This window comes from Syngnathoides biaculeatus, chromosome 21 (genome assembly GCF_019802595.1).
Source record: "Syngnathoides biaculeatus isolate LvHL_M chromosome 21, ASM1980259v1, whole genome shotgun sequence".
Lineage (NCBI taxonomy): Eukaryota > Metazoa > Chordata > Actinopteri > Syngnathiformes > Syngnathidae > Syngnathoides > Syngnathoides biaculeatus.
In genome coordinates, this window is record NC_084660.1 from 5,997,781 (window position 1) to 6,015,624 (window position 17,844).

Sequence of the window (17,844 nt, forward strand, 5' to 3'; positions counted from 1 at the left end):
GGGGGGGGTGGGGGTGGGCGTAAGGGTCCCCTCACAGCATCCAGAGGACGGGAGGCGGCAGCGGCGGCTGCAAATCAGGGAGGTTTACAAAGGTGGGTGTCGGCACGCTTGCGGTGGTCTCTGTTGTTGTTTTCCATTTTGCATTCTGATGATATTTTTTGCCCCACTTTTTTTGTTCAATTCCTACAACCCGAATGCGTATTTTCTCCATCACGCGCCGAATGTCATTTCGCGTCCAGATGGTCGAGGGTTTTAGTCCCGTTCGGGCTGCGTTCCAAGGGCGGAAGGAATTCTCGTCGTGCCCGGACGATTAAAACGGTCCACGTCCCGTCTGCCGACGCGATTATCGTTTCGGTTTAGTCGGATGAAGCACATCACGCGACCTTGGGGCCCGAGCGCGCGACTGAAGCCGCACCTGCGCATCACCTGCGCTCGCTCGCTTGGCGTCGACAACGCGGCCGGTTGCGTTTGAGCAATCTGGGCGCGACTTCTGTCCCGCAGCAGCTCCTTGTGAGTGTCTTCGGATTTTGATTTTCGTGTTACGGTAACGTGGGCCGCCGAAGTCGAGTCTCACTCGTGTCCTCGTTTCCCGCGATTTGCAGAAGGAGCGAGGCGGAGGATGAGGATGTCGCAGAAGAAAATCCTGCTGGCCTTCGGCGCCGTCACGACGGCGACGCTGCTGATGTGCTCCGGCGGCCGTTGGAGCCGGTGAGTGAGGGACCGGGTCCCGACTTGGGGGGTGGGGGGGTGGAGGCCCCAAGAATCTGCTCTCTGGGCTCCCCCGCCTTACTTCAAAGTAGTACTCGGCGCCGAGCGCTACTTAAATTAGACGGTGCCGCGGCCCGGAACAGGTGGAGAAAACTGATCGGCAAGCTCTCGAGCGCGGCGAACGAAGGTAGCGTTTTTGAGCTCACCTGCAAACGTCGGCTTCGCTGTCCGCAGGACCGCGGACCGTCTCCAGCCAAAGTGCCCCGCCCTCCGCCCCGAGGCCAAGCACACCAACGTGGCCTTCCTGAAAACCCACAAGACCGCCAGCAGCACCGTGCAGAACCTCCTGTTCCGCTTCGCCGAGCGCAACAACCTGACGGTGGCGCTGCCCACGCAGGAGTGCGGCCACCAGTTCTGCTACCCGAGACCCTTCGACCGCCAGTTCGTACACCCGCACACGCTGGCGCCCAACGTCGTCGGCAACCACATGCGCTACGACGCCGTCCAGCTGCGCCGCCTCATGCCCGCCGACACGCGCTACGTTACCATCCTGAGGGAGCCGGCGGCCATGTTTGAGTCCTTGTTCAGTTACTACAACCGCCACTGTAAAACCTTCCAGAGAGTCCCCGAGGGCTCGTTGGACGCCTTCTTGGAGCGGCCTTGGCGCTACTATCGCCCGCGAGACCAGGGCTCCATGTACGCCCGCAACACGCTGACCTTTGACCTCGGGGGCGACAAGGACCACCCCGCTACGGACGCGGCGTACGCGCGCTCCTTCGCGGCGGAGGTGGAGCGGGTCTTCTCCTTGGTGATGATCGCCGAGCACTTTGACGAGTCGCTGGTGCTCTTGCGCCACATCCTCTCTTGGGATCTGGACGACGTGGTCTACGTGAAGCTCAACATGCGGGCGCCCGGTTCCAAGCGCCGCCTGACTCCGGGGCTCGCGGGTAAAATCCGCGCCTGGAATTGGATCGACGCGCACCTCTACGATCACTTCAACGCCTCGCTGTGGCGCCGGCTGGCGGCTCTGGGCTCGGCCTGCGTGGACCGGGAGGTCCGCCTGCTGCGCGCCGCCAAAGAGAGGCTGCTCGCCGGCTGCTTCGGCGGACAGCGGCCTCTTCTCCGCTTGGCGGGGCAGATCCAGAACAAGGACCTGCGGCCCTGGCAGCCCAGCGCCAAAGTCGGCATCATGGGCTACGACCTCCCCGCCAATCTGAGCAGCGGCTCCTCCGGCTCGACCCGAGAACTCTGCCTGAAGCTCGTGATGGCCGAGGTCCAGTACACGAGGATTCTCCTGCGCTCGCAATCCGTTCGGTACCACCGGAACCGCCAGGCGCCACTCCCGCTGCTCTCGCGGCCGCTTCCGGCTGCTTCTACGGACCGGACCGCCGCGACGGGACTACCGTCTCTCTCCAACCAGGCCTCTTAACGGTCGTTTTTGATTGACGTGATGAAATGTCGACTCTTTTAATTGACCCAAACGATATCGTTTGTTTTTATTACACACGTAGGGTAGCTCACGACAAAATGTTTACACCCCTCGCGTTTCTGGAATTTAACAAAAATATCTTTTCAACGGACAACAGGTAAGTCGCGGTCAAGTTTCTGCATCGTTGTAAATACACCAGCCCGAAAGAGAAATCCGCAGGTAACAAAAGTGACAACACCCCCCACGGAGACATTTTCAATTGCGAGAGGTGGACTCAACCTCGTGAGATACTGTCCGTACATCAACACACACACGCACACACGTATCCATGCAACAAAAACCTATTTTTTGAGGGCGAAAGCACACACGCGCGCCTTTAGAAACTGTGAACGTTGAATTTCGTTCAAAGTGAAGTCAATCTTTGTACCCCGTGGTCGACGGCTGCTTCGTTTCTCAGCAAGGGCAACGTGATGAAATCATTTTTCGCATCGCTCGTTTGTACTCACTGTCATTATTTTACTATCCGAAAAGAGCTGGACGGCGCGCGTCGACCCAATCCACTGACAACTGTGACCGCAAATAAAGAAGGAATCCGAGTCCGACGCCTCACTTAATCTTGTGTGAATGTTTAACTGGGGGAGAGCGCACACACCATATAATCGGCCAAATGGCTTTCCATGCAGCCACTGCGTGATTTTAATGTCACAAACACAGGAAACAGGACAACTTACAGCAGCTCCACTCGTGCAACTCCTCGAAAAAGACATCACTACGCCAGAGCGCCCTCTTGCGTCCGCGGAGGGAAGACTCACAGGTCGCTTCCGGTGTCCGACACACTCGGCAGAGGTTTTCTTTGACTTTGGTAGCTACACTGAGCTTTAAAAAAATAAAATAAAATAAAATAAAATAAAAGACTGGATAGCACATTCAAGTCGAGCGGGATGTCAATTGGTTGAAGCCAGTTGGCCGCCATCTCGGTACTCCCAAAACATTAAATGGACACGATTTACGGGTTGGATTATGGCGGGGGTTTTCTCTTAAAAACTGGTCATGTTAGCCTGACAATTCTTCAGTTCTAGTGACATGAAGGATTTTTAATTTGACTCGGTAAGCCAAAAAGAGGCAAAGTGCAAAGGAAACACGAAGAAAAAACCTTGCATATTACCGAGGGCCCGATTTCCGTGAGACGTTAACTTTTCCCAAAATACGCTGTGAAGCACTATCATCATAACGTAGCAAAAAAAATAAGCTTTTTTTTTCCGTCATCAAACATTACATTTTAAGTCAGCGAGTTCGATACATTTTTGGAAATAAGGACTCGCAACGCGCGCTAAACGCATTGTTCATTTGTTGTTTCCTCGCGTTTGAAAATCAAATTCCAATTGCAGAAATTCATCAAAACATTTCACAGGAAATGTGTTTTCTTGCTTATCCACTGATGAAGTGTCAGAAAATATTGTCGGCTCATAAAGGTGAAGCAGAGTTAACAACAACAACAACCGTAAACAAAACGTGAATTAAGATCATCAGAAATTGAAAAAAAAAAACCTTTACAAACAAACTTTAACAGTGTCAAAGAAAATCTTTCTAACTTACCTGTGGGATGTTTTCTCACAGCCACAAAACTGCTGATTAACGCAAAGGTCAGCTTGCTTGTTTTGGGAGTATCAAGATGGCGGATGGCGACTTTGGTTTTGGTGGCCAATGAGCCATCCAGGCATTTTTTTCGTTTTTTTTTTTTTTTTTTCCTGATCAGTGGGTAGCGCCCGTCAAGCTAGAAAGTGACTTTTCTTCGTGATTCCACAACAATAAGCAACAACAACAAAAAATATAATTTTTTTGAGAAGGGGGGGGGAGGGGTAGCCCACCAGCCGCAGCTGGAAAGCTTACCACATCTTCACGCAGCTTGTCCCCCCCCCTCAAGTCCTGACACCACGCAAAGCTCAGTCGGTCGGGGTCGTGGCCTTTGCGACAGGAGTTCTCAAACTTTTTTTGGGTCCCTCGTAATCCAAACATTGCGACCACCGAGCCCCCCCACCCCCCCGAAGTCCCATTCCGAATTTAAAAGTGGCCCTTTTTTTTTTTTAATTAAGAAAACAAATCCAAATGTTTGATTTGAGAAATCATCTTTACAAGAACAAAAGATATCTTTGATCAGCATAAAAAGCGATCATCTTACGAGGATAAATCTTTTTCCAAAGTTAAAATCAAATTATTAGAACGTCCAACTAAATGTTTACTGAGGGAATAAAGTCACATCTTAAGTGCATTTAAAAAAAAAATGCAACTTTATTCGCATGATATTTACTGATTTTTTTTTATTGATTTAAAGCTAAACTAGGGATCGTTTTCTGCCGATGCCCGTTTGTACAGTAGGTATGCACTTTTTTTTTTGGTGAATGAGACAAAATAATAATAATAATAATCACGGCTAATTATTTTGCAAGCTCCGGCTCGCTGATCCACCTGGGGTTCGGAGACCCTAGTTTGAGAACCACTGGCCAAAGACAAGCCAAATGCAGTCAGTGGGCTAAGGGTGAGGGGGGGGGGGGGGTTTCTGCTTCATAGCTAAAGTGCTGGGTGACTGGAGATCCCGCTTGGGGTGCTTCCAGCGGCTCTCACAATCCTGTGGACTGGATCCGGGCCTGGGTGGGACTTCCCTCCTTGCCTTGGGATCAAAAAAAAAAAAAAAAAATCGCGCGAGTTAAGGCCGAACGGCGGACGTTTGCGGCGCTGCCGCGTCGCTTCCGGCCCGCGGTTCTCACCGTCCGCCGAACCGCGGTCGGGAGCGCGGCGGCACGGTCGCTCTTCCTCCTCCCGACGGGCCGGCGTCTCCCGGAGCGACGTCAGCAGTTTGCGGTGCTCGCCCTCGATGTCCTTCGGGGAGAGAACTCAGTGAACGTCCGTTCGCCGACCGGGAGACGGCAGCGTCGATGTCACTAAACCCGGAGGCCCGTGAACTCACCTTAAGCTTACGCAGCTTGCTCATCAAGTTCTCCATGGTGTGGAAGACCGCCTCCACGTTGTCGATCGCGTGACTGTGCCGCGACGCCTCCTCGTCGCGCGTGTCCCACTTGTCGTTTCCCAAGCCGCATCCTGCCGCCTCTTTGTCCGACGGGTCGGTGGCGCTTTCGCCTCGCCGTCCGGGCGCGACCGGGAAAAAGACGTTTCCTGTTCAAGAAAACGACCAGTCAGAGGATCCGACGCGAGCGCCGCGGCTCGCCGGTGATGACGAGTGCTCAGGTGGCGGCGTCACATAATCAGTGATGTCATCGGGGACAGAGAAAGAAGAACCCGTCGCCATCGCTGAGCAACGGACGCGCGTGTTTGTGTGTAAGAGAAGCATCACAAAAAAAAAAATTGAGCGTCAAGAGTTATTAAGAGTCTGTATTATTTCACCAAACAGCTTTACCGTTTGGCGGCGCCTCCCATCGGTCGCCACCGAGATCCTGCGCGCTTTCGTCGGCCGGGCTACGGACGCCGCGGCTCCGGCCGTCCTCGTGCGCGTCGAGGAAGAGGAGCTGCCGCAGCGTTTTCACTGGCGGACACACACACAGAAAAAAAAAAAAGATATATATAAAGGCTGAAAATAAAATTTCAGAATTTATGCCAAAACAGGATTTTCTTTACTTGTTTTAACTTGCATTAATATATATTCCGTAATTTCCGTTTTATAAGCCGCCAAACGGCCGCAAGGGGGCATTCGAGCGGAATAGGTACGAGTGAGACCGGTGGAATATATGCGCCGAGGAAGAGACTTTTAACCGGCCCGGGCCTTGTTAGCGCTGCGCTAGCGTGTTACTGCCGTGTCTCAGTGATTTTTACCAGTATGTTTTTTTTTTTTTTTTTTTCCTAAACTGGGTTCTGTTAGCGCGGTGCTAGCGTTAAACTCTCTGTTTACCGTCTTTCTTTGTAAATATCTCGTGTTTCAATGCGGCACTTGCGGCTTTTACACGGCTGGGGCCTATGTATGTACCCAATGGTATTTCCTTTACATATGTACTGGGTGAGGCTTATAAACCGTGAATTACGGTATATATATTTTTTTAATCCAAGCAAGTACAAAAGCGTATGAGCGTCGTGACAACATTTAAAGTCCGCACGAGCCGTGTCCCCGTGGCGTCTAACCCAACCCCCCCCTGCGGATGTGTCCCATTTACCGTCCCGCAACGCCGCATCCGCCACGCCGACGCCGTGTCCTCCGTCGCTGCGCGACTCTCCCGTCCCGACGTGAGCCGCGGCGCCGGCCGCCGTCTCGGTCTGGGCCCGAGCAGCGTTATCTGGCGAAAGTCGAATGGAGCGGTCAGCGTCGGCTGCGACTTAAAAGGGAGAACAGGCGGCGCGGCGTTTACCTGTGCAGGCGCAGCCCGGTGCTTCCGCCGAGGACGCAGCGGCAAGACTGGGAGGGTTGGTAGTTGGGGGGGGGGGGGGGGGGGGTAAAAAAAAAAAAAAAAAAACACCCTTGGCGGTTAGTCCACCGTGTTTCTTTCTCCGACAAACGGCGACTTGGTCGATCGTGAAAGCCAATTAATTTTTTCCCCCAAAGTACTCACACAGTGGCCGCCGAGCCGTAACCGACGGCAGGCGGGCTGGCGGCGGAGGCGACGGTCTTCTCCAAAAAGTCCTTCCAGCTGAAACACAAGCCCGCGTCACGCTCCGCTCCGAGTCACTCCCAAAAATACAGCCCCCCAAATACCGTGAGTTCGCCATTTTCGAGCGCTGTCGCAATGTCAAGGAAAAGTCAACAACTCTGGAAAAAAATCTCATCCAGTCTTCTCTACGTTGCCACTTTTCCGCATGTTACCGCCAATGAAATTGTTGAATAACAGAGCGTGGAAAAGGAATAAAGGCGGAGAGGTCGACGACAAGCACTCACATGTTTTTCTCCGACGCCGTCCCCGCCACCAGCTCGTAGATCTGACTCTCGGTAGCGCTGATAACATAGAGTGCTTTGTTGTCTGGGGGGGGGGGGGGGGTGTCCACGGGCGGCAATGAGTTGACATGGAGGCGTTTTTTTTTTTTTTTTTTTTGCAACACGGCGCCGAGCTCACCTGTGGCGACCGAGCGCACCAGCAGCGAGTCCAACTTGACCAGCGGACTGTCCCCGCCGCCGCCGCCGCCCAGCCAGCGGGACGGGTGACGCAGCAGCAGCCGCTCGTCCGGCCCGCGTTGCAGCAGCAGCAGGCAGTCGGACAGGAGCAGCGCGTGGATGTCTGATGGCGGCAGCGTTGCAAGAAAGGCCCGGTTCTGCCACGTCATCCTTTACACCACATTCAATTCTCTACTGACCTAACTGCTTGTCCTTGCTGACTTTCCAGACCAGCGGACCCTCGTGGATCATCTTCTTGGTGCTCAGGTCCAAACCCTGCGACCAATACGGGAAGTAAGTGGAGAAAAAAAAATGAAATATTGTGGATTCGTTTTTACTTATTTAAAGGTTTATTGCGCCGTCGACGCCAATTTATGTGAGCTCACCGGGGGGGGGGGGGGTTCAGTGTTGAAAATGTTACATCTACATGAAATCGATGAATTAAAATAAATGAATTTTGCTTGATTGATGATTTGAAGAAAGAGCTAATTAGCGCAGAATTGAATATAACGTAATTTCCCGCCGATAAGCCGCGACTTTTTTCACACGCTTCCAACACTGCGGCCTACGCGGTAATGCGGCTAATTTGTTCAGTTTTTTTTTTTTCTAACGCCCGCAAGGGAGCGCTCGAGCGGAAAAGTCAAGAGTTAGACCGGTGGTATATATGTGCCGAGGAATTGACTTTTACAGGTATGTTTTTTTTTTTTTTTTTTTAAACCGGCTCTGTAAGCGCCGCGCTAGCGTTAGCACAGTGCTAGTCTGTTGCTGCTGTGTTACTGCCACGTCTCAGTGGTTTTTTTTTTTTTGGTTTTTTTTTTTTTTGGTAGGGTCACGTTACCTTGAACTGTGGTGCCGCGTCCAGTCTGCGTTGGTACTTGCTCAGATGGTGGCGGTCTTCAGTCTCCCTGACCACTTCGTTGACCGCTTGCAGGATTCCACGGCAACAGGCTTGCGCCCGCCGGAGAGCGGGAAGGTCAGCGGACGTGTCTTTGTGGGGCGGGGGGGGGGGGGGGGGGGGGGGGGGGGAACGCGTGATTGGTACAGCTGCGTGCGCCGCACGTGACGGCAAGCGTGGACGAGCGCCGGCGCTCACCCTCGGTGTGCTTGATGATGTTGTCCAGAAGAAGCGGGTACTTGGTCAACCTCTGCATTTCGGACACCAGCAGGTCTCGGAGCTGCAGACGGCGACAGTGGCGACTCGCCTCGCACTCCTGCAAGGGGCACAGCGGCGCGTGAAGCGCGGCGGCCGTCTCGGCGCGGGAGGTGGGGCGGAGGCCCGCCTGTGCGTACCTGGACGATGTGGGCAAAGCGGGGGTCTTTGCGTTGTTTGCTCTTAATGAGCTCCAGCGCCTGAGACTGCTGCCTGCACAGATGGGACGCCTGCTCCTGAAACTCCTCCCCGGCGGCACCCTCAAACTGGACAAATACACAAGCGCACGTCGACATAGAACTACTGCAGTTATCAATAACCTACACATTTTTTTGGGGCAGAATATTCACTCAAATATTTCCTGAAAAACACATCTATTCGCACCTAGCTGCCTGACACTTTTGATCGCGTCATGCTAGCAAAGTAGTAGCTCGTGTTAGCCGGCCGGAGGGTTGAAACGTTTCAAATTTAGGGAACTTCAATGACTGGCGGGGGTCACCGATCTCGGGCTCACCCTTGCCAACACGACATCGCCGACGTCCTGAACGATGATGGACTCGCGCCGCTTCCTCATGGCCTCGCACAGACTGGCTGAAAGAACAAAGCGCGACGACCTTGAAGCCGGACGGCGGCGCGCGATGCCGACGGGCGTACGCACCGTGCAGCTCGTAGACCTGCGGCAGGTTGGGAAAGATGCAGGCCAGCTCCTCTGCGCTGAGCACGGCTCGCATCTTCTGGAAAAAGACCTGGTCCAGGACTCTGAGTGTGCGCAGGTGCGACAGCTCGGTTCTGAAGAGCTCTGCCGACGACAACAAAATGTTGCTTGACGTGAAGGGAAGTCATTTCTTCCACGCCAGGTTAACAAACGGCAACAAACGGCGGTCCCGTCCGCACCGTATATGACCGCCTGGCGCTCCACCTCCTTCGGGCTGAGTGTGGCCAAGAGCTGAGGCGGCACGGTCTCCTGCCAGTTCTGACCCTCGCACGCCTCCTCCTCGGGGGCGGCGGCGTCCAGCAGCAAGTTCAGCTGCGACTCCAAGCTCCTGCGCGCGAATATTTGCTACGTCACCGTTCGTCTACGGCGGGCGCGCGACCGGCGAGGGACGGCATCCGATGTCACCTGCGGATGGAGCGCGGCGTGTACGGCGGTGTGAGGTTCTCCAGAGACCTGAGGGGGAACGGGGACAAACGTGATGCGGACTACAAACGTCGGCGCCCGCCTCCCGGTCGCCCGTCAGCGAACGCCACCTAACCTGGCCGAGCTGCCGGACGGCGACGACGAGGCGCTGTGCTGCAGTCTGAGGCCCGGCCCGTCCCTCTCGTCACCGGGGTCCTCCATGTCCACGTCGCTGCGAGAGCGGGGAACAGACTCGCCGCATGACGCCACGCCCCGCCGCCGACCTTCGCCCTGAGCCTTCAAAGACTCGCTGCGCGCCAGACGCACGGAGCCGGTCGGGCTGCAAGCGCACAACACGTTGCGGGGACCTCGTCGGATCTATCAAACCGGTCTCACGCGCGGGGGAGTCACGTGTCCTACCAGGCCACGGCGTCTTCGCCTCGCCCGCCGGACAACGCCGCCCGCGGGTCCCCGCCGTCCTCGGCCCCCGTCTCCGAGTTGCTCTCGAACTGCTGAATGATGTTCCTGACGCTTCCTGGACGCACTGTGCACACGCGCCCCCCCCCAAAAAAAAAAAACGCAAACACGCACAAAGCTGCAGTTGCTTGTCAAGCGGGATGAAGGCTCGAGAAAGGATAAAGACTCAAACAAGCTCGACTCACAACTACAAACATGGAGGGCGAAGAAACGACAGAACAAAGACAAAGGAAGTAAGCCTTACTTTCACCAGCCTGAACACAAAGACGTGAGGGAGCTAAGGAGGACAAAACACGAGGGGAAAAAGTACCTTCGGCGGGGGGCGACGGGACATGGAATGCTATGAAAACAAAAACAAGCCGACAGAAAAATCAAAATGAGGAAATCAAATAATATAGATCAAAATAATATGAAGCAGTCGCCGACTGATGCTAGAAATATGACGTCGGCGCGCCTACTGGACTGAGATGCGCTCCGAGCTTTCCCGATGTACTTCAGGATGGGGTTCCTCTTCCTGTCCTCGCCGTCTTTCTCCTTCCTGGCGCCGCTCAGCTGAGGAGACGACGTCGGGCGTGAAGCGCCTGCCGCGGGCGCCGCCGGCGCCCCGCGTGTGCTCACCTTTTTGGCCTTGAGGAACGCCAGCCACTTTTCCTTCTCGCCGCTCGGACCCGGGAAGGCCTTGGAGTCTCGCGGCTTGACGCCGGCGTGGCGCAGGTACAGGTGCACGGCCGACGCCAGCGGGGAGGAGCTGAGAAAAGAGGCGATGATTGCAGAGCGGAGAGCGACAACAACGGGTTCCCACTCTTGTTTCCGTTTACCTTCTGTCCTCTTCGTGCTTGCACCTGCGCCGGGAACACAAAGGCAGAGGTTGAGGGGCGGGTCGTGTGATTCCGGCCCCGCCCCGCCTCTGGGACGAGGTCGGGCGCACGGCGGACTTACAGCATCTCCCAAAGGGCGGTGACCTGCTTGTCCACCACCTGACGCTCTTTCACCGGGTCGCCGTCCAGCAGCAGCAGGTCGCCTTCGCCAAAGAGTGCGCCCAGGCCCATCGTTTGCTTGTTCCTGTCCAAACCAAAACGCCGGCTCCGATTAAGCACGCGAGAAGGGCGCCCGCCGCGGCTGCCCCGTGTACCTGTAGTCCAGAAGCTGGTCCTGGATGACGGGCAGCACCTGCTGCTGCAGCTCAGACAGCGGCGCGCGAATGTCCTCCTGAGCCTGTAATCGGTTCTCTGGGAGGAAGACAAACAAAACAAAAACACAACACGAATACGCGTTGAGGCCACGACACAAGAGAACAGGACCGCCCCTCGCCGCCGTTCTTACCAATGTCTGTCAGGTAGTCTTCCGGTACTTTGAGCTTCAACGGCTGAAAGAAAACAGAATGGAGTGCTCAGCCGTGACAAGGGCGAGGAGGATTATGAATTTTAATCATTTAGGTTTTTTTTTGTTTTTTTTTTTTTACATTTTTCTCTCGGAAGGATGACTCTCTCTCTCTGCTCATACTTAGTTTTTCGCATGGAGATTGAAGTGAATAATTTTCCACGTATTTTTCATTCCAATATCTATTTTGGAAACTTTACAGGTGTGACGCCTGAGCTTTAAGGTCAAATGATCCGTTCCGACGTGCGACGTGAACGGCGGCGGTACGTACGGCGTCCGGATCGAGGAAATGGGAGCAGATCTGCGGCGCCAGGGAGCGGGCGTCTTTGGGCGCGGCGCCCAGGTACGCCACCACCGACAGGTAGAAGAGCTACAGTGCACGCAGACGACATCAAGTCACGGATTGGTATTGTTACATGTGGTCCTATATACAAGTATAGAGTATAAATGATGACGCATATGTTAGTTTTGTTATTACATATATATAACAAAGGTTGGGGCCGCGTGGCGAATAAGTTCAGGGCAACTGACCAGCGGGTTGGGGTCCAGAAGTTGCGTGAAGACGTATCTTAGGAAGACGGTCATGTGGGCGGGGTGCAACTTCAGCAGCTCCATGTCCTGGAAGGGGCTGTCCATCTGCACGGGATGGGGGGGAAAAAAAAAATCACATAAGTAGGTCGAAAAACTGAATTGAATCCCGACTAAATATCAAGAACAGGCAGGCGAGTCTCGAGTCCTCAAATTAGTGGCTGAAGTCCGACTCAAGTCAAGTCACATGACTCCAGTCCCCAATCAGAACTAGAGCAAAGGAACGCTCACCTCGTTCAACACGCAACGGTCGTCTTCCTCGTCTTCTTCGTCGGGACCGATGATCTGGGCCCTGCCGCTCTGTCGCCCGACACACACGTGCACACAATTTCCACTACCGATGTGGACTTGGCGAAACATCAGGAGGCATCCCTCCGTCATGATGATGATGACGGAGGTACGCCGCAAACATAAATAAATAAATAAACTCTTCGACTTGGAAGTCAGAATTATTTGCAATCTTTTTCAACAACGCGTCAACGTGTCAAGGTGCGAGCCGTCGCGTAGAAGGAAGTAACGTGGCGGCAGACGGGAAGTGCTCACCGAATCCGAGAGGGGATACGTGCTGGAGCTCTGCCGCGGGTGTAGAACGCTCCGGAAGGAAGATGAGGGAGATGAGTGGGATGAGTGGGGGCTTTCAAAGGCCTGGGTGGGACGGGGCGGGGGGGGGGGGGGGGGGCACAATTACAAACATGCCAGGGTGGCGGGCGGGAGGAGCAGCCTACCTCCGGGTCGCCCTCGCTCGAGTCCAGCGACAAGCGCCCTGCTGGAAAAAAAGAGGAGAGGACGAGAAGGACTTTTAGGGAGAGCGAATACTTTGTTGCCTTTACCGGCAACACGAGGACGCGAACCTTCGCCTCCCACGACGCGCTCCCTCCTGGAGGCGCACAAAAGAAGCAAAACATTTACCGGGAGAAGAGCGGGAGACATCGGCGGCGATCGCGAAGGCGCCGGCGGGCGTCCTCACCGCGTCCTGCTCAAGCTTGACGCGCACTTGGCGAGCTCGCCTCTTGGCGCTTTCGATTCGCTCCTCCAGGGACGGCGACGGGTTCCGCGACTGCTCCTCCATTAAGACCTGAAAAGCGCACGGCGACGTAGCGATTGACGCGACCCGCCGCTGTGAGGTCGTCGCCGCGTGCGCGCGGTACCTGCAGCTCCGTTTCTTCCTGGTGCAGCATCTTCCGAAGTATCTGAGAAGCGTGCTTCTGCACCTCCGGGTCCTGAAGCACAACCACTTAAAACGATTTTGGACCGGTTTGGACATTTTATTTCACAGCATGAAATTGTGATCAGAAAACACATCCGACGCAAACACCTGGAAACGATATGTGATGTTGGAACGTGATTGATTGATATTCCAAAATAAGCTTAAAATGCCGAATCCCGCTGACCTGAAGCGGCTTGGGTCCGGTGATTCTTTGGGAGGGGGTGCCGCTCGGTCCAGATGGTGAAGCCGGCGGGGGTGGGGACTCCCCGCGAGTCGACATTCTCTGATTGGCTGGCGGATCAGCGGGGAAGGAAGACGGCGAAGGGGGCGGTCCTTGCAGGGTGAGCGCTACATACGTTCCGGCTGTGGCATTACGTAGACAAAGATAAATGGCAAATACGGGACTTGATCTATATATCTTTTTTTTTAAGGACAACAGAAGTGCAAGTGTGTTGTGAAGATGCTACGTAACTTCCACGAATGACCCGGGCTGAACTTAGCTCCGGGTCGACAATGCTCGTCTCTCTTTTCAGATCCATTCCATCGATATACTCCCTCGACGCCGATAATTATACTACTTCCTTATTTAGACAGTGATTTGGTGGCATTTAAAAAAAAAAAAAACACTTTTAGTGGCGATGACTCACATTTAATGAGCTTCACCACCTCCTGATGGGACATGGAGGACACCAGCGAACCGTTCACCTGGAGGCCGGGAGCGGGACGGACAGGAAGTAAGCGGTGACGAAGAGCCCCGTTGGCTGTGTTGCCACGAGGGAGTGCCCACCTTTATGATTCGGTCTCCTTCTTGGACTCCGGCCTTGACGGCTGCCCCCCCTGAGGATGATCGGGGGGAATAAAATGCTGACTCGGCAACTGATACGGGCTCACCGGCGTCTGACGGTTTTGCAGTGAACCAAAATACTGTTACTGGACAAAAATTTGTTCTATTTCTGGCAACTTTTTTCAAAGCACGTCCAAATTGTTAGAATCTAAAAGGTCCACTGTCAAAAAATGCATGATTTTTAGTATGTTATTCATGAAAAAACGGCAGCATGGATGACGTGCGCTCCGCCCATTATTTATTTTTTCCGATAGACATTGAAGTGAATCATGATGTACGTATTTTTCATTACCATATCTATCTCAGAACGTTTATGGGGATGACGTAATCCGATCTGCTTTCAGATACTTGACGCAAGACTGCTGTGACTCACCTGCTCGCACGTTCTGCACCAGCTTCACCCGCTCGCCGCAAACGGTGAAGCCGAATCCCAGCTGGTCCTTCTGCACCACCACACATCTCTGGACCAAGCCGGCGCCTGAAACGTCAGGCGACATCCGGGTCCACACGGCGGTCTTATTAGCAACCCCCGTCGAAACCGCACTCACCCGCGCTCTCGTCGGGGACGTCGGCCAGCGGGTCCCGTTGCTGACCGGCGGACGACTTGCGTTCCGAGTCCCCGACGGTCAGACTGCTGAGCCTGCGTCGACGGGGCAAAGAGACGGGCGAGGGTGAAGGCGAGTTGCCGGTTCAGGGGCCGCGCGCGGAGGAAAGGCGGCGTCTCGCGGAGAGAAGCGGGCGGGGCGCGCGCGGCAACCGACAACTCACCAAGCAGCGAAGGGGCTGAAAGCGTGACGGGGCGGAAAGCCATTCAAAGGGAAAGAGAAAGAAGACGTTCAGGCGCCAGCAGAACACCTTTAATTTGAAAAGCCACTTCCTTGAACGTTTTCATGCTCAGTCGCACGAGTGGCTCTCTGGCTTCTCGAGCAAAACGTCTGTTCAGGGAAAACTCTCCTCCCCGGATGAGCGGCCAAAGAACTCGTACAGAGCTCGCGCACCTACGTCATAAAATCACGCAACTTTTGTTTACGTCGCCATATTGCCGGTCAAGCTAAGCGTCGCTCGATGCCAAGTCGACGCGGAAATATGTCTTGGAGCGCGACCCGCAGACGCCCGTCCGACGGCGTCACACATTCCCGACGTGAAAATAAACGACGGCACGTGGAAAAATTAGGTAAAGTCGGCATAGAGGAGCCGTATTTAATGCCGAAATTGATGTTTTCTCCGATAAGAAATTGGACTGTTAACTCGCTTCCGCTTGTCTTTGGGCAACTGGTGACTAAGTCGTCGAGCTTTACGTGGAAAAGTTTGAAGGCGTCTAAAAGTCTGGACGCATACGAATACTTTGTTGCCGGATCCGTTCTCACCGGGAATAAATCTCACATAGTGACGGTATTGACGGCTCCGCACCAGCGGTCCCGATCCTATTTTTTCCTCCGTGTTTCGTGGAAAGCAATATTTTGACAGATTGACACAGAAATACATACATCTCACTCTTGGAAGTTGCAGCTAAACCCTGTGAAATCATCTTTGTCTTGTCAGCATTGGGCATCACAATACCTGTCCAGGGTCGAGGTGGGCTGGCGGACACTCATGTCTTCAGTGAACTGCTGCTCTGGACTTCCTCGTCACGGCCATGTTCCACTTGCAAAAAGCTCCCTTTCGCATGCGGCTTCACACCACTGACGTGTGCGACCAGCTCATTTTCCTCTCGCCGCTCTCGTGAGGATGCTCAAACCCGTCCATAAAACAAACGTCGGTGTCCACATATGTCAAAACACTTTTCCAGTCACTACATAGCGAACATAACATGACCGCCCAACCCCCCCCCCCCCCCAAAAAAAAGGACTGCCGGCCAACGAATTCCAACAGAGGTGTGGTTCACATAATTAGATGCAAATTATTTTACCGACTACATGCAATGTACAGTGACAGGCATTACAATTCAACATTAGATGGCGGAAGGTACGAAATTCAAGCGTCTATCCAAGTTTTGTGCCTTTCGTGCCTGCATTAAATTATTAGGCACAATTTTATTGAAGATTTAACGGAACGTTGGTGTAACGCTACCGGGCCGACGTTAGCTTACTGACTGGGCAGAGGTCGAGTGTCGTGGCCGCCCAAAACCGGAGGATTCGGCCAGCGCATTCACCGCTGGTGCAAGTCCAAACATGAGGTTAAAGGTGCATCAATGCTAGCCGGCTAGCAGCCATTCCAGACGAAGTCCTCCTCAGCTACGGGGCCCCCCCAAAAAAAATAAATAAATGAAAAAATAATCAAAAAGAAAAACATACACCGACGGCAGTCTTTTGTGTTTCGCCGATGCACACGGTCCTCCCTGTAAGCGCCCAAAGAGACGGAGACCGAATGAGCGTTTTGTTTTTGTTGCTGCTTGCACAGAAGTATCCGTGGCCATTGACTTTCGTTACTTTCTCGCACGCAGCGCGGTTGAGCGAGCGCCCCCATGTGGATAGGCGACTTTTTGTATCGTTAGAAAGTTACGTTTCCTTTTCTTCCTAACCATTTTTATATAGGTGTACAATTGGTGTTTACCCTTATAATTTTATTTACATTTTGGGGTTTGGACTACATTTTTTTCCCCTCAACATTTTAATAATTAAATATTTCACTTTGTTTTTTCATTAGTTTTTAAGTATTACAATGTTTACACATTTTAATTTTTCTATGACTACGGGCTTGATAAAGTTTGGAATTAGTTAGTTTTGTGTCCTTGTTTTTAATTTTTATTTTGACTTTTTGCTTCAATTTCTTAATTTTTGTGGCCCATTTGTTTTTCATGTACTATTTTTACACATATTCCTGCAATTTTTTTTTTAATCTGACTAGTTTTAAAATATTTGTATTTAGACTTTTTAAAAAAAGATTTTAGTCAAAAATAAATTTGGATTTTGGACTCTCCCGTCTAGTCAAAACTGAGCTTAATTACCCATACGCAAAATAACGACCCATTCAAGTGGAACATTTATTTGGTCATATTTCTTTTTTTTTTTTTTTTTTTTTTTATTCCACAGGTTAAAACCCATTGTAATAGCCAAGAAATAATAAAAACATGTTCACACACTGTGCAGGGAGGGATATAACCCCCCTCAACACACCTCACATAATAAAAGGTGATTAGGCCCAGCCCATTGTGAAATTTTCACAATTTCTTTGAAGCTGAAATGAACAATAGACCCGCAGGTTGCGCAAAGATAGATTAAGACCAAAAAAAAAAAAAGCAACATTTGCGCGATCCCACAAACAAAAAAACAACAACAACAAAAACATTCCGAAAGTAAATTAAAATAAAAGAACAGCCTCATTTCCATTGATATTTACAATATAATATTTTTTTCAGAATTGGAGAGATTGTCAAAGAGAGGTGAAAATGTGGAGCACCCACAAGAACGTTTAAATAGTCCAGTGGAACACCTGCGCAACATTTTGCATCATCCTGATGTAGACTGCGTCCGAGGCCGTCGAGAAGATATATATATTTTTTTGTTCTTCTTTTCTCATCCAGTGTGTGACATCATAAGTCATTTATAAATATCCCCGTCCCCCGCCCCTATAGAATTCTCTTGCTGTACATTGTGGTCCTTGTCCGGTACGGCAGTGCCAGGTTTGTAACAAAACGGCCGTTTTTTTTTCTCCATTTTTCTGAAGCATAAGCACCTAAAACGAGATCTGCTACTGTAAAGTACTTTCGACATTCACATTGCTTCAAACTATGGATCCCCCCCCCCCCCCCCGCTTTAGACGATCCCTTTCAGCTGCAAAAATATCTCTCTCTCTCATATACATATACATATAGATATATATATATATATATACTATACTATACATATATACATA

At 52.5% G+C, this 17,844-nt stretch overlaps 2 protein-coding genes across 8 annotated transcripts; one reads left to right on the forward strand and one right to left on the reverse strand.

Annotated features, from left to right (window-relative positions):
* Positions 1 to 4: 4 nt before the first annotated feature.
* gal3st3 (galactose-3-O-sulfotransferase 3) lies at positions 5 to 4,271 on the forward strand. Of its 3 annotated transcripts, none has more exons than XM_061808419.1 (3): positions 5 to 510; positions 603 to 708; positions 943 to 4,271. In XM_061808419.1, the coding sequence occupies exons 2-3, from the start codon at positions 620 to 622 to the stop codon at positions 2,135 to 2,137; spliced, it is 1,284 nt and encodes a 427-aa protein (XP_061664403.1). In that variant the 5' UTR covers positions 5 to 510; positions 603 to 619; the 3' UTR covers positions 2,138 to 4,271. The 3 variants fall into 3 exon arrangements, with proteins under 3 accessions (XP_061664403.1, XP_061664404.1, XP_061664402.1); XM_061808420.1 differs by having other exon boundaries at positions 5 to 92; positions 240 to 708; XM_061808418.1 differs by having other exon boundaries at positions 5 to 708.
* Positions 4,272 to 4,397: 126 nt separating this feature from the next.
* On the reverse strand, positions 4,398 to 16,419 carry arhgef11 (Rho guanine nucleotide exchange factor (GEF) 11). Of its 5 annotated transcripts, none has more exons than XM_061808407.1 (40): positions 16,083 to 16,419; positions 15,550 to 15,720; positions 14,758 to 14,772; positions 14,538 to 14,629; positions 14,363 to 14,467; positions 13,933 to 13,982; positions 13,793 to 13,850; positions 13,330 to 13,508; positions 13,087 to 13,158; positions 12,848 to 13,013; positions 12,664 to 12,704; positions 12,482 to 12,583; positions 12,170 to 12,238; positions 11,882 to 11,986; positions 11,622 to 11,720; positions 11,294 to 11,336; positions 11,103 to 11,199; positions 10,910 to 11,032; positions 10,789 to 10,812; positions 10,429 to 10,718; positions 10,281 to 10,310; positions 9,914 to 10,037; positions 9,630 to 9,833; positions 9,497 to 9,544; positions 9,271 to 9,419; positions 9,035 to 9,175; positions 8,891 to 8,967; positions 8,517 to 8,642; positions 8,320 to 8,437; positions 8,065 to 8,213; positions 7,427 to 7,502; positions 7,189 to 7,350; positions 7,014 to 7,095; positions 6,691 to 6,768; positions 6,490 to 6,536; positions 6,298 to 6,417; positions 5,550 to 5,675; positions 5,103 to 5,308; positions 4,903 to 5,014; positions 4,398 to 4,805 (listed from the first exon to the last, which is right to left on the reverse strand). In XM_061808407.1, the coding sequence occupies exons 2-40, from the start codon at positions 15,582 to 15,584 to the stop codon at positions 4,756 to 4,758; spliced, it is 3,990 nt and encodes a 1,329-aa protein (XP_061664391.1). In that variant the 5' UTR covers positions 15,585 to 15,720; positions 16,083 to 16,419; the 3' UTR covers positions 4,398 to 4,755. The 5 variants fall into 5 exon arrangements, with proteins under 5 accessions (XP_061664391.1, XP_061664394.1, XP_061664395.1 ...); XM_061808410.1 differs by having other exon boundaries at positions 10,429 to 10,522; positions 10,589 to 10,718; positions 15,550 to 16,419; XM_061808411.1 differs by lacking the exon at positions 14,758 to 14,772 and having other exon boundaries at positions 10,429 to 10,522; positions 10,589 to 10,718; positions 15,550 to 16,419.
* Positions 16,420 to 17,844: the final 1,425 nt, after the last annotated feature.

What these genes read in the sequence shown, in the direction of transcription:
- gal3st3 (XM_061808418.1), top strand. Translation starts at nt 620, where the DNA reads ATGAGGATGTCGCAGAAGAAAATCCTGCTGGCCTTCGGCGCCGTCACG. An exon ending in TCCGGCGGCCGTTGGAGCCG is followed by an intron (nt 709 to 942) that starts GTGAGTGAGGGA and finishes CGCTGTCCGCAG; the next exon opens with GACCGCGGACCGTCTCCAGC.
- arhgef11 (XM_061808407.1), bottom strand. Translation starts at nt 15,584, where the DNA reads ATGAGTGTCCGCCAGCCCACCTCGACCCTGGACAG. An exon ending in GGTGGTGAAGCTCATTAAAT is followed by an intron (nt 13,509 to 13,792) that starts GTGAGTCATCGC and finishes GTAATGCCACAG; the next exon opens with CCGGAACGTATGTAGCGCTC. An exon ending in GCGCCAGGCGGTCATATACG is followed by an intron (nt 9,176 to 9,270) that starts GTGCGGACGGGA and finishes TGTCGTCGGCAG; the next exon opens with AGCTCTTCAGAACCGAGCTG.